The sequence below is a fragment of the Myxine glutinosa genome, chromosome 3, assembly GCF_964187855.1.
Source record: "Myxine glutinosa chromosome 3, kmMyxGlut1.1, whole genome shotgun sequence".
NCBI lineage: Eukaryota > Metazoa > Chordata > Myxini > Myxiniformes > Myxinidae > Myxine > Myxine glutinosa.
The window spans coordinates 152941976-152968213 of NC_136263.1; the positions used below are offsets into that span (position 1 = coordinate 152941976).

At 43.0% G+C, this 26238-nt stretch overlaps 1 protein-coding gene across 8 annotated transcripts in view; it reads left to right on the forward strand.

Annotated features, from left to right (window-relative positions):
* Positions 1-26238, forward strand: part of LOC137423115 (ankyrin repeat and sterile alpha motif domain-containing protein 1B) — a 299599-nt gene that overhangs the window by 14137 nt on the left and 259224 nt on the right. For 7 of the 8 annotated variants that reach the window (XM_078774678.1, XM_068109937.2, XM_068109936.2 and 4 more), the window contains 2 exons: positions 3124-3199; positions 7983-8078. In XM_078774678.1, coding sequence (XP_078630804.1) covers positions 3124-3199; positions 7983-8078 — 172 coding nt within the window. The remainder of the gene's footprint in view (positions 1-3123; positions 3200-7982; positions 8079-26238) is intronic. The other variant, XM_068109938.2, reaches the window with a different exon arrangement.

Here is a 26238-nt window from a genome sequence, read left to right on the forward strand (position 1 = left end):
GTCTGAACCTTGTCAGCAAAATATCATATCATATAGCATGTTTTCTGCGTCTTCCACTTTGTCAACTCACATCACTTCCCCGACGGGGGACCAAGGCGTAACGCTTGTCACTCTGGTTGTTTGTTTGTTTTCTTTCTTGTTTTCTTTCTTGTTGCTTGCCGGAAAAGATTCCGGCAAGTATGTTGGTTGGTTGGTTGGTGTGGGTCTGTCTGTCTGTCTGTCTGTTTGTCTGTCTGTTTGTGCGCAGTACAACGTCTGCATCATTGCACGTAGAATCGCCAAACTTTACACACATATTTGTCTTGACCTGGAATAGACTGTGCCCAATTTTTAACTCTCTCGGCCAAAGGCCTCCATTATGACATCATAATTCGATAATTCGACAAGTACAAAACTTCATCCAATCAAGATGCAATTTCTTGAGCGCCATGTCGGCATAAACTGGTGGAGAAAAAAATAATAATGATTACGTCATCGGTCAGGTGGTTTGGCCGCCATCTTGGAAAAACCAAAAATCTTTGCACTTCTATATCTCCGAAAGTGCTGAATAGAAAGAATTGAGACATGGCTCATTGTAAATAACTCTCCATGGGGAATAAAATATGTTAATGATGATGTCACAGGTGCCTCCATTATGACGTCATAATTCCGACAAGTACAAAACTTCATCCGATCAGGGAATTTCTTGAGCATAATCGAGGAATAAATTAGTTTAGAAAACAAATAATGATGACTTCATTGGTCACGTGGTTCGGCCGCCATATTTGTCCAAAATGGCCGATTTAAAAAAAAAGAAGTACATCCCGGCAAGTCCTCGGTCTCTGACCGATTTTTCATTTGTTTGTTTGTTTGTCCGGGCGATATCTCAGCCATCCTTTGAGCTAGAAAGCTGAAATTTCGGCATAATAGTGAGTAAGTACTTTGTCAAAAACGTTATTTTTTTGGTTTTTTGATTAATCAATTAATTGATGAGTTATTTCATTATTAGTGATTAATTAAGTACTTATACATTTCCTTTCTCTTCTGGCCATTATCTCAGGTGCCTTTTGAGTTAGGAAGCTGATATTTAGACATGCCAATGACCAAGTGATTTGGCTGCAAAGGCTATTTTTGATTTATTGATTAATCAATTAATCGATTAATTATTTAATTATTCGATTAATGACTAATATATATATATATTTAAAGTTACAGATTCCGATGAAATGGTGGTGGTTTATGTGTTCTATTAGCGAATTGATTAACTATTTAATTTTTTTATGATTATTTTTTATTTATTTTCATTATTAATTATTTATTTATTTTCTTTCTCATCTGGGCAATATTTCAGGCACCTTTTGAGCTAGGAAGCTGATATTTGGACATGACAATGACCAAGTGATTTGGCGGCAAAGGGTATTTTTGATTTATTGATTAATTAATTAATCGCTTAATTATTTAATTATTTGATGAATGACTTCATTAATTAATTTTTTTGAAGTTACAGATTCGGATGAAATGGTGGTGGTTTATGTATTCTATTAGCAAATTGAGTAACTATTTAATTTTTTAAATTATTATTATTGATTTATTTTCATTATTAATAATTTCTTTATTTTCTTTCTCATCTGGGCAACATCTCAGGCACATTTTGAGCTAGGAAGCTAATATTTGGACATGGCAGTGACCAAGTGACGTGGCTATAAAGGATATTTTTGATTTATTAATTAATCATTTACTCGATTAATTATTTAATTTTTTTGTTAATGACTTATTTAATTAAATTTCCGAAAGACACATCTTCGGATGAAGCATGAGTGGTTTAGTTATGCTATTAGCCAATTGATTAAGAAAATATTTTTTGATAATCTTTTATTGATTTTAATTATGCAATTAATCATTCAATTGTTGCACACCTCTCCCTCCCAATGCAGTCTCTTTCAGCTGCACTGCGGTATTGCCGGGCGCCAAAGGCGTCCCGGCAATGCCTCTCTGTAGGATATTTAATTATTTGTCATGGGGGCGGTGTACTTTGAATGTATCTGTACTTGTTTATTTTTTTTTCTACAACCTTTAAAATCTTTATTTTATTTCAATTTAATTATATACTTGTACACTCTTTGAACACAAATCACCTCATTTGCAGTTTCAAAAACTTTCCGTTTAGCAGTACTATACTTGGAAAAAAATATTACGACATCTTACGTCGTCAGGACGATTCAAATTTGCCGCTCGTTGACCCCGCCCATGTCTTTTTTTTCTTTTCTTCTCAAGACTGTGTTGGGTAAGGTGTTCTATGAACTCTATTTTCGTTTTATTTTTCTTCTAACCCCTATCATGTCTCGTTATACAAATTGGAACTATTTGAGATCTGTTAGAGGGTGTACGTGTTTATGAATTATTGTATTGTATGGTTTGTAGTGGATTTTGGCTGCAAAAAGTATGAAATAGGAACTGTTGGCGATTGTGAAAGGGTTTATTTACATGATTCAATAAGAATATTCATTGCATCTTGTAAAGAAACGCTTTTACGTTTTAATTACAAAGACTTGAGTTGTACGTTCAAATCCATCTATTTATTTTGTGTGCAAACGAAAGACAATTTTTGATGCACGTCCCTCCTTCTTTATATGTTTAACCCATCCCAATTCCATTCAAACCCGTTTTCTCCTCTCTCACCTTACAATTTCAATTTCATCCATCTCCCTTAACATATTTTCATCTTTTTTTTTTTTTTTGGGATACAAGATCGAGGCTCGTGTAAGAGTTAATATTGATCACAAAAAGACAAACTGACACATAAAACATAAAACTTCCGTATGATAAAGGGACCAGGAGACAAGATGGAGAGCAGGGACATCGGGAGATCTGTGGGAGGGAGAGGGCTTGGGGGAGGAGGCATGGGAAAGGGGGGTGGGGGGGGGATTTAATGTTTTTTTTTACAATTTGTGTCAAAATATCCCATGAGGATAAGTAAGTAATACATCGATGGCCCCTTGCTGTACACCAATGAAGTGATTTAGATGCGGAAAACAAATCAGTCGGTGTTGCGCCCGAAACAGCTACTTAAAAAAACTAGAATAAAGATGAGTGGACAAAATGGATTTTTTTTAGTTGATCTTGACTCGTTTCCTTTGATGACAGAGTGAGAATGGGAGCGCATTGCACGAGGCAGCACTTTACGGAAAAGAAGAAGTAGTGCGGTTGCTGCTCCAGTCGGGTATGTATTTACCGTCTGACCACGGACATCTTCATGTTTGGTGTGTGAAATAGAACCTTTCTTTTTCGTTTTCTTAATGCGTGCTCATGGACAAACTCTTTTGAAAACCAAGAAGGTAATTACTGTTGGCATTCCAACCATGGTGCGGGTATGATTTAATCAAATGACATTCTGATTCAGAGATTCCTTGAGAGGATTGTAACACAATTTTTGAAGAAGTAGAGTTGGAAAATACAAACAAATTATTCCATCCAATCTTATTTGACACAGAACATGCAGAGTTAAACCAAGTATTCCTTAAACAGGATTGTCCTCGGGTATAAGGGGCGTTCAAAATGTTTTAGGAACAAAATGCAAGTTCCCAACAGGCCAACTATTTTATTTTTAAACATACTGTCTCTTGACTTCACTTCTTCATTTGTCCTTTAAATTTTCTATACCAGTAAAATACGTTTTCAGATTATTATGTGTTGTCGGCAAATCATTGGCCACATGGATGGAACTTCAAATGTCAAAATAGGTAAAAATTATTGGGGGATTGGGTACTGTATTGGGAGATGGGAGGGATTACCCATAAGCTTGAAGCCACAGTCACAAATGGCAGTCTGTGCAACTTTGGCTTTGTGTAGAGATGTGTTGTGAAGGAGGAAGACACTTTCGCCAACATTCTTCAACATTTGTCTTTCATTTCTTGTCTTTCAATGATTGCATGAGGTTGGCAAAGTTTTCCCTTGTGAGTGTAGTTTTTTGACATGCTGTCAATCAACAGGATTTCCTTGCCTCCCAGATAATTGAGGGCACGATCTTGCTGGCTGAGGGATTGGAGTGATATGTCCCATGCGGCCGAGATACCTCATGCTTCCATTACACAAGTGCCAATTTGGCTTTGGGCTTCCAGCAGTGAACCCACGTTTGATTGCTAGTTACCAGATGAGCGATAAAGTCAGATGGATGTGTGTTGAATAGTTAGAGTAGCTTGCGACATGAGGCCGGCCACTGCTGAAACTTAGTACATGTAATGTGAGTTGCAGATGATTGGTGAAGGACCGTTTTGAATAATGCAAAGTTCTGTCAATATTTTGACATCATTAATGCGACATTCTAATGGACCAACCTGTGCAACAGCTTGCTGGTTGGTCACATCTGCTGACTATTGTGACTTGGGGATATCTTCAGGAGACTTACATCATTGCTTGACGTCGGTCACTCATTTGGCGACTGTACAATACGAGGCGCCCCGTTTCCAAACACGGCCCACTGTGTGTTTGTGAATTTATTTGGAGCTGGCAAATCTTTACATGAAACTTTGAAAACTGCTTTTTGCTCAATTTTAGCAAGATCCCTTATTGTAGGACGTAGCAAACTTATGGATCATACTCTGAAACCGGAAGTAATGTCAGAATAATGAAATGAATGTCATATAAAAAGCATATACTGTATATGTGAGAATACACACCGCAGGTCTTGGCTGCCAATATGTTGTTTCCAGAATCTTTTTTTTCCTGTGTTTTACAATTGGCTTTCTCACATTATTGGAATAATTCCTCACTGATAATCTCGTGGGAAGTTGGTGAATAGTACTGACTTTGTAGTGCTCGAACCAGTTTTCATTTTGGGCTGTTTGAAATGGCAACCAATGAATTATGACAATGTCAGAAGCTTTGCATTATTTGCAACACGTCTGTCGCGTAGTTTCGTACAGTTCTATTCAACTAACCATTATGAAACAGTTGGCAGTAAAAAATGGCATTCTTGCAGATGATTGTGCAATCCGCTGGGGTTGGGACGCGTGACAAGCTAATTAAACTGCTGAGGAAATGCAGTGTGAAATAGAGGGATTCTCTTCCGAATTCTGAGGAGCTTATTGCACATGAAAAAGAGCAAATATGTTTTGGCTAAAAAGTTGCATTTTTAATTTCCATGATTACAGGTTGAATGGGGATAGGCCTCATCATGATATATATTGGGCATGGATTTCTCAAAATTCTACTCATGAAACACTGGGATGGTACAACATGGTGATGAATTTCTTATTGACCCAATATTTATATTTATATATTTATTTATTTATATATTTATTTGTTTATATATTTATTTGTTTATATATTTATTTGTTTATATATTTATTTGTTTATATATATATATATATATATGTATGTATATATATGTATATATATATATGTATGTATATATATGTATATATATATATGTATATATATATGTATGTATATGTATGTATGTATATGTATGTATGTATATGTATGTATATATATATATGTATGTATATGTATGTATATATATATATGTATGTATATATATATATGTATGTATATGTATGTATATATATATATGTATGTATATGTATGTATATATATATATGTATGTATATGTATGTATATATATATATATATGTATGTATATATATGTATGTATATGTATGTATGTATATGTATGTATGTATATGTATGTATATGTATGTATGTATATGTATGTATATATATGTATGTATGTATATGTATGTATATATATGTATGTATGTATATGTATGTATATATATGTATGTATATGTATGTATATATATGTATGTATGTATGTATATATATGTATGTATGTATGTATATATAATATATATGTATATATGTATATATATATATGCAGTGAAACCTTGACTTACGAGTGCACCAACTTACGAGTTTTCCGAGATGCGAGCCGTCGCTCGGGCGGTTTTTTGCTTTGTGATGCGAGCCGAGATCTGAGTTACGAGCTTACGCCACCCCGCCACTAGGTGGCCCAACGAGCGTTCAGGTCACGTGGTTATCTTGCTGTGCAAGCATCTCTGCCGTATATCGCTGCTACTTTGTTATCGCATTTTTGTTATTTTGGAAAATTTCTTAGTTTTAACCATGGGTCCTAAGAAATTGAGTGCCAAGGGCAGTGCTGAGAAGAAGAAGAGGATGATGTGCTTGGATATAAAACACGCAATCGTCGAAAAACATGAGCGAGGTGTGCGTGTTGTCGACTTGGCGAGGCAGTACGATCGTAGTACTTCTACGATATGTACGATTTTGAAGCAGGAGTCGATAAAGGCTATAACGCCAGCCAAGGGTGTTACGATTATTTCAAAGCTCCGGACCTCTGTCCATGAAGAGATGGAGAAGTTGTTGTTTGTGTGGTTGACGGAGAAGCAGCTCGCAGGAGATACCGTGACCGAGAGCATCATCTGTGAGAAGGCCCGAGACATTTACGGGGATTTGGTGCAGCAGACGGCGGGAACATCAACGGACGAGGCATCGGAAGAGTCATTCAAAGCCAGTCGGGGATGGTTTGATAATTTTAAGAAGAGGACCGGCATTCACTCCGTCGTCAGGCATGGTGAGGCAGCAAGCTCGGATGTGAAGGCAGCTGAAGATTTTATTATAACTTTTGCCGAACTGATAGAAGCCGAAGGATACATCCCCCAGCAAATCTTCAACTGTGACGAGACAGGGCTCTTCTGGTGAAAGATGCCGAGGAGGACGTATATAACGGCAGAGGAGAAGAGCATGCCAGGCCACAACTTGTTCAGAGTGCCGGCGATAGCTCGCCTTCTCTTTGTGGAAGACACGGTGAGATTTTTTTTTTTTTTTCTTTTGTATACAAGATCGAGGCTCGTGAAAGAGCTAACATTAATCACACAAAAAGACAAACCGACATACAAAACACAAAAAACAAGGGGAGCGGCAGACAAGATGGGGAGAGAAGGGGAAGGACACAAACACAACATTTGAGAGCAGGGACATCGGGAGGACTTGGGGGGAGGTGGGAGAGGAATAAAACATATGAACACTGCAAGGACTCTGGGGTGAATTACCGGGGGTAGAAAAGATCAAGGTTTTCGATGGGTCATTGATGAGGTCATTTCGATGAGGTCATTGATGAAGACCAGAAATATCACAGGGCCCAGAACACTACCAGAACATTACACAGATCCTCATTTCGATGAGGTCATTGATGAAGACCAGAAATAGCACAGGGCCCAGAACACTACCAGAACACTACACAGATCCTTAACATCCAACAACTAATGGGACGCAAACGGGGCGCCCAGTTTAGCGGTACACACATTGATGAATCACCCTGCCTGTGAAACACCGACATGACAGGTTATAGCTGGGTCGGGATTCAAACCCAGGCTGGACAGTTTAGAGTCAAGTGTGCGTACCTCCAGTCCAGGCCATCCTGCCAACTTGTATGCTGCATACAGGTGAAATATAAAGCGCGAGATATTTTTATATGTACTGTATATTTCAAAAACAATTGGTGTGGTTTTTGGGGTGCTGGAACGGATTAATAGCATTTCAATTCATTTTAATGGGGAAATTTAATTTGAGAAGCGAGCAAATTGAGTTACGAGCTCGGTCACAGAACGAATTAAACTCGTAAGTCAAGGTTTCACTGTATATATATATATATATATATATATATATATATATATATATATATATATATATATATATATATATATATATATATATATATATATATATATATATATATGTGTGTATATATATATATATATATGTGTGTATATATATATATATATATGTGTGTATATATATATATATATATGTGTATATATATATATATATATATGTATATATATATATATATATATATATGTTTATATATGTATATTTATTTATTTATATATGTTTATTTATTTGCTTATATATATATGATTATTGCATTTTTCATTGAATTTTGCCTTGAGATTTATTTAGATCTTCTTTCTTTTTTGTTATAGGTATTGATGTGAATATAAAAGATAAACAAAGCAACAAAGCACTGGATATCCTGAAAGACCATCCATCATCCAAACGAATAGCACAGCTACTCAACGGTAGGGTATATTAATGGGAGGAGAGCATCCTTCAAATTGTTAGTTCACCCTCCTGCTAAGAATGAGTGGGCAATTCACGAGTTTAATCTCCCATTTTGTGCATCGTCTGATGTGTTTTCCCAGCAGGTAATCAAAATATTGTTTTGTCAGAGACTTGGCTAAGGCTGTGTATTTGTGGAGGGGATTGGAAGTCCTTTTGGTCTGGATTCCTTGTTGGTGTTGTTGGTGTTGTTGTTATTGTTGTGTTGCATTCAAGACAAAGTTTTTGAAATTGGAGAGTGGCATAGTTGTTCCCATCATTTTTGGTGTTCCCATCATAACCCTTTCCGATTGTCAAAAAAAAACCTTTGCGGACCATCATGGAACACTATTGTGCTGCACTACCACTGAGAGCAGAGTTATCTTGGTTTGTAGGAGAAACAAGATCACACAAGCAGGATGAATCACGACCTTCCACGAATGGTTACTACTAACATGCAGCAGATCGCAGGTGTAAAGTTATTTCATGATGTGAGGAGGCTAGTGTTGCTTCCCCTCCCTGATCCCATTTCCCGTGGGCCCGGGCCAATGACCTGGCAAGATTGGGAACCACTGGCATAGAATATGAAGAATTCTGTCTTCTGTTCTTTTTCAAGCTAACATTCCTTTTGAAATACCTGGATTTCGCTCTCAGTGGATGGTACATCGAAGTATATGTTACAAAGAATTGTATTGGCTCCATTTGCAGATTGATTTCGTTTGCGTAGTTCTCGCCAAATTTGTTTTGTTAAAAAAAAAAAAACCTGTCTAAAGGATAACACGGTCTGTTTGCAAACTAACAGCTCCACTTGAGCCATTTTATCTTTTCCCCTCGTGTGTGTGTGTGTGTGTGTGTGTGTGTGTGTGTGTGTGTGTGTGTGTGTGTGTGTGTGTGTGTGTGTGTGTGTGTGTGTGTGTGTGTACACACACATATATATATATATATATATATATATATATATATATCTTCTATATTATAATAGCCGTAGATGATTCTGTCTGTCTGTCTGTCTATCTGTTGGGTGTCTGTCCGGGGTGTGGCTTACTCGGTTTGCAGAGTAGCTCCACCCATAGCTCCACCCATTCTGGGAGTGGCTATAAACAAATATCCACCATTTTATTAACTCGCATAGCTTTGAGTCCTGTTTTGTAGGCCCGTGGTGTCTTGCTCTCCCCCAGTTTTATTTCAAATCAAATTCGATAAATCATTTCATTTTTCACAGTCGCTAACATAGTTTTAGACTCAGTTGAAAAAAAACGGGAAGAAAATCCGATGAAAGTTGCCGTTTATAGAACGAAATGAATTCTCAAAGGCCTGTAACTTCAAGGCCATTGAGTCTCTCTCACGCCTTTATCTCCAATCTAACTCACCATATGATTTCATTTTTATCGATGGTTTTACTTTTAGACTCGGTGTCAGCAATAATTGAGAACAATCCACACACGCGGGAAAATGCAGAGATATATTTTTTAAAATCGCGTCATGGTGTATCATACACCGCCCAACATGACACCGCCGGCAATGTGTCGATATATATTAAAAATTCGCTTTTGCTTTTCCGTTATGATATATTACTATTTCGTTTGATGATAGTCGTCACAAAAACGTCAACAATGATGCCGACATATATTTCTTCGTTTTTATTTCATTCAACATATTAGCCGGAAGTAAAATATGTTTCAGGAAATTACCGAGAGATATTTCTTCGTTTTTTTTATTAGTTATGTGCGCATACACTTTAATACACACACATACACACATAGGTTTATTTGAAATCTTTAATTTTCCACAATATAATTTACTTGCCATTTATCATTTGATGATTTAACGAGACAAATTCCTCTTGAGGATCGTGACAATTCATGCGTTGCGTGGAAACTTCCATTTCCAAAATGAATGAGACGATCGATGAAGAACGACTCGGTGTCACCAACGCGGGAAAATGCAGAGATATATTTTTTAAAATACACCATATCACCGCACAACACCGCCCAACAGCCAACAAGTATCATACACCGCCCAACAGCCAACGAGTATCATACACCGCCCAACATGACACAGACAGCAACATGTCGACATTATCGCTTTTTCTTTAAACCGAGTGAACCGAGCCGAACCGAATACACCGCGTGAATTCACCGAGCGAATTTCAGCCAATTCCACCTATTTCTTCGTTTTTATTTTATTCGTTACCAGCAGAAGTACCCAGCGTTGCCGGGCGGGGGAGGGGGGAAGGGCACGTACACTTTAAACATGTATATACATGTGGGATGTGGGATATATACATGTGGGACATGTGTACGTGTGTGTACGTGTGTACGTGTGTGTGTGTGTGTGTGTGTGTGTGCGCGTGAATATGTGTGTGTGTGTATATATGTGTGTGTATGTGTATGTAGGCTAACCCCCGCTCTAGCAGGGAAAATGGCCTTAAAATGCATGTTGTTGTTGTATGTGTATATACATGTCTGTGTGTGTGTGTTTGTGTGTATATGTGTCTGTACGTGTGTGTGTGTGTGTGTGTCTGTTTTTGTGTGTGTGTGTGTGTGTGTGTGTGTGTGTGTGTGTGTGTGTGTGTGTGTGTGTGTGTGTGTGTGTGTGTGTGTGTGTGTGTGTGTGTGGAGATGTATATATGTGTATATATGTGTATACGTGTACGTGTGTGTGTGTGTGTGTGTGTGTGTGTGTGTGTGTGTGTGTGTGTGTGTGTGTGTGTGTGCATGTGTGTCGATGTACGTGTGTGTGTATGTGTATATGTGTGTGGGTGTATATGTGTGTGTGTGTGTGTATATGTAAACATGGGCCGGTGTGTGTGTAAAGTGTGAGGAGGTATTGGAGAGGAAAATGCAGAGATATATTTTTTTAAATCGCGCCATGATGATAAACGAAAATACACCGCCTAAAATAACAGTCGACATATATTTAAAATTCGCCATACACATCCATGCGGGAATCCCACGGGCATGGATGTGTGTGACATTTCGACATATTGAGTTACATGCTGCGCCTGCACATTCAGTTATATAAGATGGTTACTGGCAATTGATCACATCCACAAATGATGTAATCCACACAATTTATGTACTTTACATAACGTTAATAGGAATACATGCCCGTGTAGATGGGAATGACATATAATTCACCGAAAACGTTGAAGCAACCGCATAATATTACGGTGATGTTTAACTCTGAGAATAGTTCTAAATTTAAAAAACTTTCTTCTGATATTTGTGATTTATTTCAAACAAACTGTATTTCCCAGCTACACGGGCATGTATTCCTATTAACGTTATGTAAAGTACATAAATTGTGTGGATTACATCATTTGTGGATGTGATCAATTACCAGTAACCATTTTATATAACTGAATGTGCAGGTGCAGCATCTAACTCAATATGTCGAAATGTCACACACGTCCATGCCCGTGGGATTCCCACGGGTGACCCCGCTAGTATATATATATATATATATATATAGACATACATACATACATATATATATATATATATATATATATATATATATATATATATATATATATATATATATATATATATATATATATATATAGACATACATACATACATATATATATATATATATATATATATATATATATATATATATATATATATATATATATATATATATATATATATATATTGTTACGGACACGACTTATTAAGATGTTATGCTGGGCTGAGCGGAATGGCCGCCGTGTTCGCACAAGTTACCCGATTATACTCGAACGTTGGCCGAATCGCGCTACGCTAGATCAATGAAGGAAAGGACACAACGGCTGGGTTAAATGACACGACACCAGGGGTACAGTTCTCAAGACCTCCGGAGGAGGATATAATATGGGATATGCAGAACGTTTAGATTACACGGCACAAGAGGTACAGCACAGAAAGGTGGGCACTTATACACGGTCTTATCTTAATTCCCGACAGACCACAGACAAACGGGACAAGACTGACTCACACAGGGATTGATGGCAAGGGAGGGCAGGATCGATGGCTCAAGGTGCACCTTGGCTCAGGGGCAGAATCGACCCGGTCCGGTCCAAAGATGCGGGTAGGTACCGTCGCGCTGGAGGTGGCGTCCGTTCTTCCTCGTAGCTGGGGCGCATCTGACGTCACCTCCGTCTTCCTGCGCATATCCAGCGGGGAGTGACACGCCCTCGGCTCGTTAGCTCCGCCCCAGATGGAATCGGTCCGCCGCTTCTTATTGGGTGCGGGGGGTTACCGGGCTCCGCCCTTGACGAGGAGCTGACAGTCAGCCCCTGAGTGGTAACCCCGTCGGAGCACATGGTCAATGGCGGCTAACCAAGCCGGAGTGAGGACGCGCACTCCCCGCGCCGCTGTTGTTGTTGTTGGTGTTGTGGTTTCATGGGGAAGAGATGCGGGGAGGTATGGGGAGGTCCTAAACTTACTACTGGTGCCATACAATCACATTCTGGTGCAACGAAGAGTCAGAATTAATGGAAACGAGTCCTTAACTGACGTAGACTAAGAATAACTAGCAAGATGTCCTATAATTGTCTACGTGAGATGCGGTGAACCTGGGCACGACATTTAATGGGGGAAAAAGGGGAAGGTCGGGGCTACAGAGTGTTATTTACAGACAATGGGACTAGGGAATGGGGGATTGGGGATAGTTGGGGAGTATTGGGGAAATAGGGGAATATTTACAAGCGGATATGGATGGAGGCCAAATCCCATATCCGCAACATTGCACCCTTCTCTACCTCGGGGCGTCCCGACCCGATAAATCTTTACCTACGTTAGTGTGGCACTCAGATGTAGTTCCCTCTACTATTAACTCAACCCTGAGTGCGACAGTTTTACAGATGTTCACAAATGAGTAAATATGTCCCCCTGCGACGTTGCACCCTTCTCCTCACAGAAACACACCCACAGGATAACCGAATCGCGGAAATAATTCTCAAACTAAACATACAGCTGGTAGGGAGCATTATTTACACAAGACTACACTGATATTTACACTACGATCCAGGACCTGTTTTTGGAGGAACACATGCAGATGTTATGCATAGAGAGAGCACGCATGCCAGCATCGATACACCAACCCACGAGTGCTCTGTGGCCTTACGGCCTTTAATAATGTGCAGAGCACCCCTTCCAAGCACCAAAAGCACCACCCCATAATGTACAGTCAGCACCATCCGGTGCACCAATAAAGTGTTCAACAATCACCGGTGGTGTCGCAGCCGGCCGATGTTCCACCGCTGGTCTTGCCTTCATGTGGTGCACTTGGCCTTCTTGCTTCTTTAAAAATAAAGAAAGGCGCCAACCGCGTCCATTTCTGTATTGTGGTGTGAGGGGGCCAACTATTAGTGGTTCACCTGTATGGCATAGGTGCCACGTTGACCCATAGGTCCATCAACGGGTGGTGCTTGCCCGCAAAAGAACTGCGGTCCATGGTGGGCGGCCACAAACATTGCGGTCCATATGGTGTATCGATCCAGGCAGCAAGCAGCGAAAGTACAGGCCCACAACTGCGGAGCCAGCACCTCTCTCTCCTCTCTGCCCCAAAGCCAGATCCTCCGAGGTGGGAGACAAAAGAAGAAGACAAGCGAGTAAGATGGTAAGGGCGCAAAAGTGCACGCAACATTAGGTAATGCACACTAGGGGCAAATGGGAACCAGGTGAGACAGGTACGTTCCTACCGTACGCCCCCCCCCCCCCTTAACCCTTACTGTATCCACAAAACACAACACTACCCATAAACATCTACTTTACAAATCAACAAACGTCCCTACTGTCTTCCCCGTTCCTCCCATAAACCAAATTCGTCTTCTCTCCCTCCTAACCAATCAAATTTGCCATTTCCAACTCTCATTACAATTTGCCATCTCCAACTCAACAGCAAAATTTGCCATCACCAATTCATCATCAGTCCCTCCTAAGGAGGGAGAGATGGAATCACCCCAATGTCTCATCCACGTCGTGATGCGTCTCACCAATCCTCACAGCAATTCTCATTTCCTGCACACAGAACAAAGAAAACACAGGTGTGGAGTCATCCTCATCACCACAGGTAAGTGGCTGCGTATGGTGCGACAGGTTCATCAATCCTAACTATTTCCTAAATGACTTTAACAACTTTACATTACCCGGGGTCTTTCTCCTGCCAAACCATTGGCCCTCTTACACTATGGGTTCTAAAAACCAATTCCCATTGACCAAACTGTGGTGCTTTTCAATTTGGGGTCTCACTCCCCCGATTCATCTCCCGGTGCCCTCGCACAATTTCTGGGCTGTGACGTGTAGCTCTCCCAGCAGGTCTACCCACCTGCACACCTCCACCACTGCAGTTGCCTCCGAGCTTACCTGCTCCTTACCCTAACCTATCTACCTGGGGAAGGCCCTCTGGCGCTCTCCCCACTCGGTGCCCTCTCTGGCACTGGGCTACCCGGGTCCGTCCTCCGGATCCTCGGGCCCCATCCACAACTCTACCGGCTCCCAGAGCCCACCTGCGGCCTCACCTGGCCGACATCCTCACAGTGGTGGAGTGCCCAAACCAACTACACACACTAACAGGCTACACGCCCAGCCATTTCCACAACACTAATGCACCCATCCAAATACCATTCTGCAACCGCACCACAAATGCCAATATCCAACCACAATTTACCTATACCCTCTACCTAACACTTACACTACCCGCCCCGGGTACTCGTGAAAGGGGTCCACTCTTCCCCCATCCACACCTTCGCACCATGCACACCACTCCGTACCACTTACTCCAACTCTCTCCACACCACTCATTCCAATACTCCATGTACTCCACACACCTGTACTTGCACACCTGTGCTCTCACACCTGGTGCCACCTGCACCCTTCTCTCCCCAAGCGCATTCGCGCTGATCCACAACACTCACTGCTCCACACACCTGTCCAGTTCTCACACAGCATCATCTCATCTAACTACTCCCCTCTGAAACTTGCGCTTCCCAGTCGTCCCTTTAAACTATTGCGCTCCCTCGTCATTATAATCCACACTAATCTACCTGCGTCCCCACTACAGGTATCAGTCACTAACTAACCTTAACGTTACCTAATGTCAATCTCTTCTAGATCCCTATCAATATCCTAACCCACCCGGGCTAGTTTTCACTGCCATACACCCCCATAAGCTATAGCGCATTTGCCCCCACTCTTGTGAGGGATGACAGAGTTGCCATCCCACCACATCGGGCATCTCCCACTACCAATTTTGCACATCAAATTTCAACAAATCAAAAATTTGCCAATCACTACCCATCATCTGCCAATCATTACTGCCAATCCTTTGCCAATCATCAAATTTTGTTTTTCTAATTTCGGGGCCAAAACACTATCCTCATCATTACAGTCTACTTACTAATGCCTCTCGGTGCGCCAATTCCTGTCCAAAGCCCGGCTTCGTAAAGCCGAGCAATGAATGCGGGTTGTTCCGTGCCAGCGGCTGGATGCGTCCCGCATTCGTGGCAGGGACGGGGGCTTACCCGGGCCGAGATCCCACGCACCACCTCGGCGTGGAGCCATCCAATGTCCCGATCTCGACCTGCCGGAATGCCTCAACAAAAAGTGGTCGCCATGACGACCCTTCCTATCGGGCTGCCCGCTCCGCCTAGTGGAGCCCGGACGCGGCCGTTCCACGCGAGGCCCAGCGTGGATCGCGCACGGCGGTCCTTTCGAACCCGCCGTGGCTCGGATCCCCGCTGGTTCTCGCGGCACGCGAAGCCCGGCACGCACCGAGGGCCCGCTTCGGCTATAAGTCGTTCTAACCTCTAACCCGGTCACCGTCGATGCTTCACCTGGATGCTTACATGCAGACGCTACCCCTTGCTTGCTCATACCTTTCCTTACACACCCAGGTACCCTCATTCCGCTCACCGACTTGGTCACACACCTGACCACCGAACACCTTGGCACACATTCGTCGCTCGCACACCTCACCAACACACCTCTTCGCGCCCCCTCCTCGGTCACCTCCTCTGTGACAATCACAGGTGTGCTCTCACTCGCACACCCAACCACGTGCCTCACTACCAATTCCAGCGTGCATTCCCACTCACGCTCTACCATTCCAGGTGTGCATCCTTTCTCACCTGTCACAACCAACTCACGCTCCGTGTCACTCTTACTACTCTCACCTCCACTCTTGACAGCGCACTCACCCTTACTCTCGACAGCGCACTCTTTCCCCATGCACCTGTCCGTCACACATCTTTCTCGCACACCCTCTCTCGTTACATCCTCTGTAACACTCACCACAGGCGTGCATTCTTCCTTGCCTTTGACAGCGCACTCTTTCCCCATGCACCTGTCCGTCACACCCCTTTCTCGCGCACACTCTTGCGCACACTCTCCCGTCACACCCTCTGTAACACTTACCACACCGCGCTTCCATGTGCTCCCTCGCACACGCGCTACGACCGACTCACTCTCGCCAGCACCCTCACTCCTTGGCACGCACCTTTTCCTCACACACCCCAGAGTCGGACTCTCTCGCACACCTCCTTTTTCGCACACCAGACCTGTCGCACACTTCACCAACGGCCTCTCACGAACACCCGGGTCCATCTCGACCCCCAAGCTCATTAAATCACCTGGCGCATCATACGCACGACCATATTGGTCACCACTTACACCGGGTCCTCTTCCTCTTCGCTTCTCCTCCATCACCTGCAAATCCCTCATCCGGTTAATGAGCACATCATCACGATCCGAACACAGACTTTGGACCAATTCTTTTACTTCCTCTTTTATCTCTTTCTTATCCCCTCTCCGTCGCTTCTTAATTTCGCTCACCCCTTCTTCCACTTCTTCTAATTTCTGCTTCACCTCTTTTATTCCCCGGTACGTCTCCTCAAGTTCGTCCTCTAAGGCTACCTTGACCGTTTCCATGTGCGTCCTCACCTGCCGGTCCTTCGTCTCCATTACCTCTGTCACCTCGTCCAACCTCGTTGTCAGTCCCTCACGTACCATCTGACATTCCCTCTTCGTCGCTATCAAGTCGTCTTTTAGTTCTTTCTGTGTCGCTTTTAACCCTCCTAATACCGCAGTGTTCCTTTTAACCTGCCCCGTTAGTCCTTTTTGTCCCTCCGTCAGCTGTTCCATCTCCTGCGTCAGGTCCTCTATGCCCCCTTGTAACTTTACAGTCCCCTTTCTCACCTCCTTCTCCATGTGCTCCTTACAGTGCCTCACCTCCTCGCGCACTCCTCCGACCTCCTCACTCACTCCTCTTCTGATCTCCTCTCCCATCACTTGCATCTCCTGCCCAGATGCCACCCTCATCTGCTCCATTTCCTCCCTGTGAGCATCCAGTTTAGTTTCTACCCCCATTCTAACCCCCTCTATCTGCTGCCCCATTTGTTTAACTTCCCTTTCCGCTTGGTCCCTCATGTCCCTCAATTTGCCTTCCATACTGTTTTCTAACCCCTCTAACCCATTTTTCACTCCCTCTATCTGATTCTCCTGGGCAGCCATTCTATTTTCTACCCCCGTTAACCCCTCCTGTATTTCCCCTAATCTATTGTCTAATTTCCCAAATTTCTTGTCTAATCCCTTAAAATTATTGTCTAACCCCTCACCGGTACCCCTCGCTTCGTCCCTCATTACCCCCATTTGGTTTCCCATTACCCCCAATTGCTCACTCTGAGCCCTCGCTTCGTCCCTCATTGCCCCCATTTGGCCCTCCAATCGCTCACCCAATCGCTCACCCAATCGCTTTCTATCAGCCCTCATTTGCTCACTATTCTGGGCCATAAGGGCCTTCATTTGTATTAAAAAAAGGTTCAAATCTACCAGCGGCGCTACTACGGTCGCGGGCGTGGTCGCCGTGGCCATGTGCGAGGCGCCATTTTGCGCGCCCGTAACCTCGTGCGCGACGACGCTATTTTGCGACCCTGCCACCCTCACTGCTTCGCTCTCCTCATGTCCCTCAATTTGGTCCTGGATCGACCCTGCCTCACTCTCCTCTACCGGAACCCAGCCGTCTTGATCCGCCATAGCGCGACTTTCAAAATTCGGGTTTTTATTTTCGTAAAACACAATCAAATTTCGCCGTTATAATTTCGAGCGCGTGAAACGCGCTCCGGGACCGATCCCACTTCCCGACACCAATTGTTACGGACACGACTTATTAAGATGTTATGCTGGGCCGAGCGGAATGGCCGCCGTGTTCGCACAAGTTACCCGATTATACTCGAACGTTGGCCGAATCGCGCTACGCTAGATCAATGAAGGAAAGGACACAACGGCTGGGTTAAATGACACGACACCAGGGGTACAGTTCTCAAGACCTCCGGAGGAGGATATAATATGGGATATGCAGAACGTTTAGATTACACGGCACAAGAGGTACAGCACAGAAAGGTGGGCACTTATACACGGTCTTATCTTAATTCCCGACAGACCACAGACAAACGGGACAAGACTGACTCACACAGGGATTGATGGCAAGGGAGGGCAGGATCGATGGCTCAAGGTGCACCTTGGCTCAGGGGCAGAATCGACCCGGTCCGGTCCAAAGATGCGGGTAGGTATCGTCGCGCTGGAGGTGGCGTCCGTTCTTCCTCGTAGCTGGGGCGCATCTGACGTCACCTCCGTCTTCCTGCGCATATCCAGTGGGGAGTGACACGCCCTCGGCTCGTTAGCTCCGCCCCAGATGGAATCGGTCCGCCGCTTCTTATTGGGTGCGGGGGGTTACCGGGCTCCGCCCTTGACGAGGAGCTGACAGTCAGCCCCTGAGTGGTAACCCCGTCGGAGCACATGGTCAATGGCGGCTAACCAAGCCGGAGTGAGGACGCGCACTCCCCGCGCCGCTGTTGTTGTTGTTGGTGTTGTGGTTTCATGGGGAAGAGATGCGGGGAGGTATGGGGAGGTCCTAAACTTACTACTGGTGCCATACAATCACATTCTGGTGCAACGAAGAGTCAGAATTAATGGAAACGAGTCCTTAACTGACATAGACTAAGAATAACTAGCAAGATGTCCTATAGTTGTCTACGTGAGATGCGGTGAACCTGGGCACGACATTTAATGGGGGAAAAAGGGGAAGGTCGGGGCTACAGAGTGTTATTTACAGACAATGGGACTAGGGAATGGGGGATTGGGGATAGTTGGGGAGTATTGGGGAAATAGGGGAATATTTACAAGCGGATATGGATGGAGGCCAAATCCCATATCCGCAACAATATATATACTGTATATATATACTGTATATATATATATATATATATATATATTTATACTGTATATATATATATATATATATATATATATATATATATATATATATATATATATATATACAGTATATATATATATATATATATATATATATATATACTGTATATATACTGTATATATATACTGTATATATACTGTATATATATATATATATATATATATATATATATATATATATATATATATATATATATATATATATATATATATACGTATATATATATATATATATATATATATATATATATATATATATATATATCTGCAGCATCTGTCCTGTGTTGTCATGTGTTGTCTTGTCACTGAACTACTTTCTCAAACTTTTATGAAATCGTACCAAACTTCTGGTATGCACATATCTCTCCCGTCGGTATGTCCTAAGGGTATTTTTTTTGAAAGATTTTCCTATTTTTTATTTTTGGAATTTTTTTGGGAATTTTTTTTTTCAACTTCAATTGTTTATAAAATGTGATATCACGTATATTACAAATACATTTGTGCAAAATAATTGTTTGAATTATGATTGGTTTAAACCATGACAAAACGGCAACTCGGGTGCAGTCATTTATCTATACTAGGGCATTGCCCGTACTATATCTATATCTAAAATTATATCCCCCCCCTCTATTTACATGAAATGGTTTGGTCCAAAGCGAACGGCTTGCGAGTACGGTGACAATCCCCCCCCTCTATTTACATGCAATGGTTTGGTCCAAAGCGAACGGCTTGCGAGTACGGTGACAATCCCCCCCCTCTATTTACATGAAATGGTTTGGTCCAAAGCGAACGGCTTCCGGAGTTTGGTAAAGAAATCGCCATCGCGTGCACAAACGCGCAGGAAAGCGAATGAATCGCAAATTCGTTTTTATTAGTTTTAAAACATAGTTTAACGCCAACATAGTTTGCAAACGTGAAATAAATGAATACGCTCTCAAATGTGCCATCCGAGGCAGAGTGTGTCCGCCACGTTCGGCACACGCGATAGTTCGCTGCTCTCTGATTGGTTGAATCGTTTTTTGGACATAGCTCGGTAAGTAATTGTCCGATTAATATGAAACCTTGAAAAGGCACATCCTCGGGTCCCCAGCAATATACCTGGCAAGTTAAAAGTATATCGGACCCGTGGTTGTCGAGAAACAGCGGTCACAGACAAACGTACAGACGTACAAACGTACAGAGATTACTGGAATTATAGATAGACTAGGGCATTGCCCGTACTATATCTATATCTAAAATTATATCCCCCCCCTCTATTTACATGAAATGGTTTGGTCCAAAGCGAACGGCTTGCGAGTACGGTGACAATCCCCCCCCTCTATTTACATGCAATGGTTTGGTCCAAAGCGAACGGCTTCCGGAGTTTGGTAAAGAAATCGCCATCGCGTGCACAAACGCGCAGGAAAGCGAATGAATCGCAAATTCGGTTTTATTAGTTTTAAAACATAGTTTAACGCCAACATAGTTTGCAAACGTGAAATAAATGAATACGCTCTCAAATGTGCCATCCGAGGCAGAGTGTGTCCTCCACGTTCGGCACACGCGATCGTTCGCTGCTCTCTGATTGGTTGAATCGTTTTTTGGACATAGCTCGGTAAGTAATTGTCCGATTAATATGAAACCTTGAAAAGGCACATCCTCGGGTCCCCAGCAATATACCTGGCAAGTTAAAAGTATATCGGACCCGTGGTTGTCGAGAAACAGCGGTCACAGACAAACAGACGTACAGACGTACAAACGTACAGAGATTACTGGAATTATAGATAGATATCTACAGATCTGGGCATTTTTTTGTTTTTGTTTTTGTTTATATACAAGATCGAGGCTCGTGTAAGAGCTAACAATGAAAAAAAAAACGGACACATAAGACAAAATAAAGGGGGCAGGAGACAAGATGGGGAGAGAAGATGGGGAGAGAGTGGGAAGCACACAAACACAACATTTGAGAGCAGGGACATTGTAGTGTGTGTATTGTGTCACGAGTGTCTGTATTGTCACTTAACGACTCCCTCAAACTTTTGTTTCCGTGGTTGTGAAGTGTTTTTAATAACGTTGTGGTGGTTTTGAGTCACTTGGTGGTGAGGTGTTTTTAAATGACGTGGTGGTGAGGTGTTTTTAATTTCGTGGCTGTGAGGTGTTTTTTAAACGTGTTTTATGGCTGTGAGGTGTTTTTAATTTTGTGGTGGTGAGGTGTTTTTATTACGTGTTTTATGGCTGTGAGGTGTTTTTATCACGTGTTTTATGGCTGTGAGGTGTTTTTATTACATGTTTTATGGCTGTGAGGTGTTTTTAATTTTGTGGTGGTGAGGTATTTTTACTATGTGTTTTATGGCTGTGAGGTGTTTTTATTACGTGTTTTATGGCTGTGAGGTGTTTTTATTACGTGTTTTATGGCTGTGGGGTGTTTTTATTACGTGTTTTATGGCTGTGAGGTGTTTTTACTTTTGTGGTGGTGAGGTGTTTTTATGACGTGTTTTATGGCTGTGAGGTGTTTTTAATTTCGTGTTGGTGAGGTGTTTTTATTACGTGTTTTATGGCTGTGAGGTGTTTTTATTACGTATTTTATGGCTGTGAGCTAGGGGGGAAAGGAAGGGGTAGGGATGGATAGATGGTTACTGGCAATTGATCACATCCACAAATGATGTAATCCACACAATTTATGTACTTTAGATAACGTTAATAGGAATACATGGCCGTGTAGATGGGAAATACAGTTTGTTTGAAATAAATCACAAATATCAGATGAAAGTGAAAAAAAACCTATGTGGTGTGAATGGCAATGTTCCTCGCTGAAATGTGAAAAAACTGAATTACGTGCGAACGCATAACTGTGAGATTATGGCGGCAAGGTTGGGACATCACGTGATTGCTCTGAGCGAATCAGCGCGCTGCTCTGCCACCGGCTGAGATTCCGTGTATAATGTTCCTCGCTGAAATGCGCTGAGGTAAATATGAATAAAAAATTCGATATATTTTCACTTTTACGTTTTGGCTAACTCGCTCGCGAACCTGACGAAGATCCTGAGCGAGGATTGCTACACTACGCTACGTTATGCTAACGCTACGTTATGCTAACGCTACGTTAGCTACACTACGTTCGCTACATTATGGCTAAAAATATGGATCTAAAGATGAAAGAAAAAAAAACCTATGTGGTGTGAATGGCAATGTTCCTCGCTGAAATGGGAAAAAACTGAATTACGTGCGAACGCATAACTGTGAGATTATGGCGGCAAAGTTGGAACATCACGTGATCGCTCTGAGCGAATCAGCGCGCTGCTCTGCCACCGGCTGAGATCCGTGTATAATGTTCCTCGCTGAAATGCGCTGAGGTAAATATGAATAAAAAATATGGATCTCGTCAATTTTTTTTAGGTCGGCCATGTTCTTCCCAGGCTCAATGGCCATGTCTGTGCCAAATATCAAGTACGTGAGCCTCTCCGTTTAGGAGTCTATCGGTAACATTACACACACACACACAAAAAAACCACAGCCAACCAACCACCTACCCTTACCAACATGCACCACTCAGGCAAAAAAAAAAATGCAAAACCATTCATTCGAAACCACACCCACTCATGACCCACTCCTGCAACACACACACACACACACACACACACACACACACACACACACACACACACACACACACACACACACACACACACACACACACACACACACACACACACACACACACACACACACACACACACTGTGTTTTATATATATAGATTATAATAGAGCAAATGTATATGGTTATGAATGTCGCAATGTTTATTTGCGACGAAAACGTCTTCTTCTTCAATTTTATTTACCACCCTCTTAATTAACCCTCTTAATTGCGTTAAGACTGCTGAGACCCCTTAGACCTTTGACGACCCTTTAATTCCATGAAGACCCAAAATACCCTGAAGACCCAAAACACCCCGAAGATCCAAAACACCCCGAAGACCCAAAACACTCCGAAGACCCAAAACACCCCGAAGACCCAAAACACCCCGAAGACCCAAAACACACAGACGACCCAAAAACGCCCCGAAGACCCAAAACACCCCGAAGACCCAAAACACTCCGAAGACCCAAAACACCCCGAAGACCCAAAACACCCCGACGACCCAAAACACCCCGACGACCCAAAACACCCCGACGACCCAAAACACCCCGACGACCCAAAACACCCCGACGACCCAAAACACCCCGTCGACCCAAAACACCCCGTCGACCCAAAACACCCCGAAGATCCAAAACACCCCGAAGACCCAAAACACACAGAAGACCCAAAACACACAGAAGACCCAAAACACACAGAAGACCCAAAACACACAGAAGACCCAAAAGACCCCGAAGACCAAAAAGACCCCAAAGACCCAAAGAGCTTTAAATACCAAGAAGAACCAAAAGACCCAAAAGCCCCTGAAGACCCCGAAGACCCAAAAGACACCGAAGACCCTTAAGACCCAAAAGACACCTTAGACCCAAAGGACACCGAAGACCCTTCATACCCAAAAGCCTCTGAAGACACCAAAGACCCAAAAGACACCGAAGACCCTTAAGACCCAAAAACCTCTGAAGACACCAAAGACCCTGAAGACCCAAAACACCTCAAAGTCCCAAAATACCCTAAAAGGCCCAGAGGATCCAAAAGACCCTGAAGACCCAAATGGCGCTGAAGACCCAAAACACCATAAAGACCCAAAAGACACCGAAATGGTCAAAGATGCCTACCTCTCTGAAACAACACGTGGTGAGGCGCGCGGAGCGCGCCGAGTCACGCTAGTATATATAAAGTTTCATCCTGATGCTCATTGTTGTATTGTAACTACACATCGCTTCATTAAGACTTCAACTTATTGGCACAACCCACAATCATCGGAGGAACTCTGCATATTCTTAGCACCAGCTGACTGAAATAATTTGCAGAATAAAATCCCTTTAAATTAAACTTCATATATATATATTCCTTTGGCTATGAGCAGGAGCATGTTCTGCTACTTCTTGTGAGTTTTTTGACACATTGCCCTATTGTGAGATAGATTCTTCAAAGCTTTCCAGGGAAGGTGACTCTTCATTACATTGAAGCGCTTCCACAAACATGGAATTTTTTCTCCCCATCGCTTTTTATTCTTTTGTCTTGGCTGGTGTAGCCACATGGAAGGCTGCCCAAACGCATGTTGTGCTATTGAGGTCTTTTTTAATTAATTGATTTATTTATAGTAATCCAGTGCTGAACGAATGTGATCCTATTAAAGTTGTGATTCCGAACGGGTGCTTTGTTTCTTTGGTTATTGTCCTTCCTATGTTGTTGGTGAATGCATGTTTAACAGGGATTAGATTATTCAGAATTTGGCCTGTAAGTTGCATCATCACTTAGGTGCGGCTGTGCATTGGCACACTTACTCCTCACAAAATACACCATGGGATCTTTAACATCTACCAACTCGTGCTTGCGGGTGGCAACCCTGGTTGATGTCCATCAGATGGATAGTGCGTACATTGATGCCTTACCCTGCACGTGAAACACCAGGGTGACAGTTTATTGCTGCTGTATCGTGATTCTTATTATTCATAATTTGTGTTTCTTTGTTTGTCCCTATTTGTTTTGTTTCATTGTATTTGTTCTTTATTGTGAAGTTTTTGCTGGAGCAAAGAATAGGGAGGATGTAGATGCAATTATTGAGATCAACATCCTAATGCTGTTAACTTGTTGATCTACTTTTGACTTGCATCACAGAAACCTTTTTTTTATATACATATATATATATATATATTGTTGCGGTTTTTAGAACCCTCCGCTTTGTAAATATTTGTAATAATCCCTTATAAATAATGCCCTGTGAATATTTCCATTTTTGTGTAAAGGTCAAATGTCGCACCCTAGTTCGGTCATATTGCAACACGTAGAACACCATAGGATCTTCTTTAGTTATTTCATTAGTATGTGTTTCAGGTAAGGATCTGTTCCCACTAGTTTGACTCTGCATTGCATTAATCAAATAACCTAGGCCCCCTTCTCAAATTCCCATCCTATTCATTTTGCGGCTTTACCCTCTCCAAATTGTATTACGCGCCTCTGCCAGCCACAGCCGCCCCAGCGTTCGCTGCCTTTTGGTTGTTCGCTGCCAGCCGCCATAAGCCACGCGGCGGAGTTGGAGAAGAAGGGGGAGGAGCGCCAGGAATGAGGTGTGGCCCACTAACGCACCATCAAGGGGCGGACCGGTGAGCCCTCACGACCAATCAGAGCCGAGGCAGCTCACCGATGGGCATATCCAAAAAGGCAAGCGGCTTAATACGCGATCGGCCAATATAAGCGGCCGCGTGGGACTACTTGAGAGATGAGCCAGGGAGAGAGAAGGAGTCGAACATAGAAGAGATGTGCCCGGGAGAGCGACTTCAACAGATGAGAGACGAGTCGTGCGACAGAGAGTGGTGAAGGAGTCCTTGCTTGCCGTTTTCACGAACTGTTGGAGGCGTGCACACTGGTTGAAGGCGAAGGAGTCAATCTATTACGTACGCAGCATCCCAGTCTCCCCCCCCCCCCCCCCCCTTCAATATAATTGTCCGGTCGTCGTGTTCAACGACACGCGGAGCTCGAACCCGGAGCGTGGACCGGAGCGCGAGGTCGGAGCCGGACCTCGACGCCTACCAGCTGCCTGGCCCCTTCTCTTCCTTCCCACCACCACCACCACCGTGGTCGCGGCAGCACAAAATGGCGGCACCTCGCACATGGCGGCGGGGGCCGCGCCTGCCGCGCAAATGGGGGTTATGGATGTGCAATCCTATCTGGACACCTTCATGGCACAAATGAGGGCCTATATAGTAGAATCGGGGAGTAAGATGGATGCAATGAGGGAGGAAGCAAGGGGTACCAGTGACCAAATTG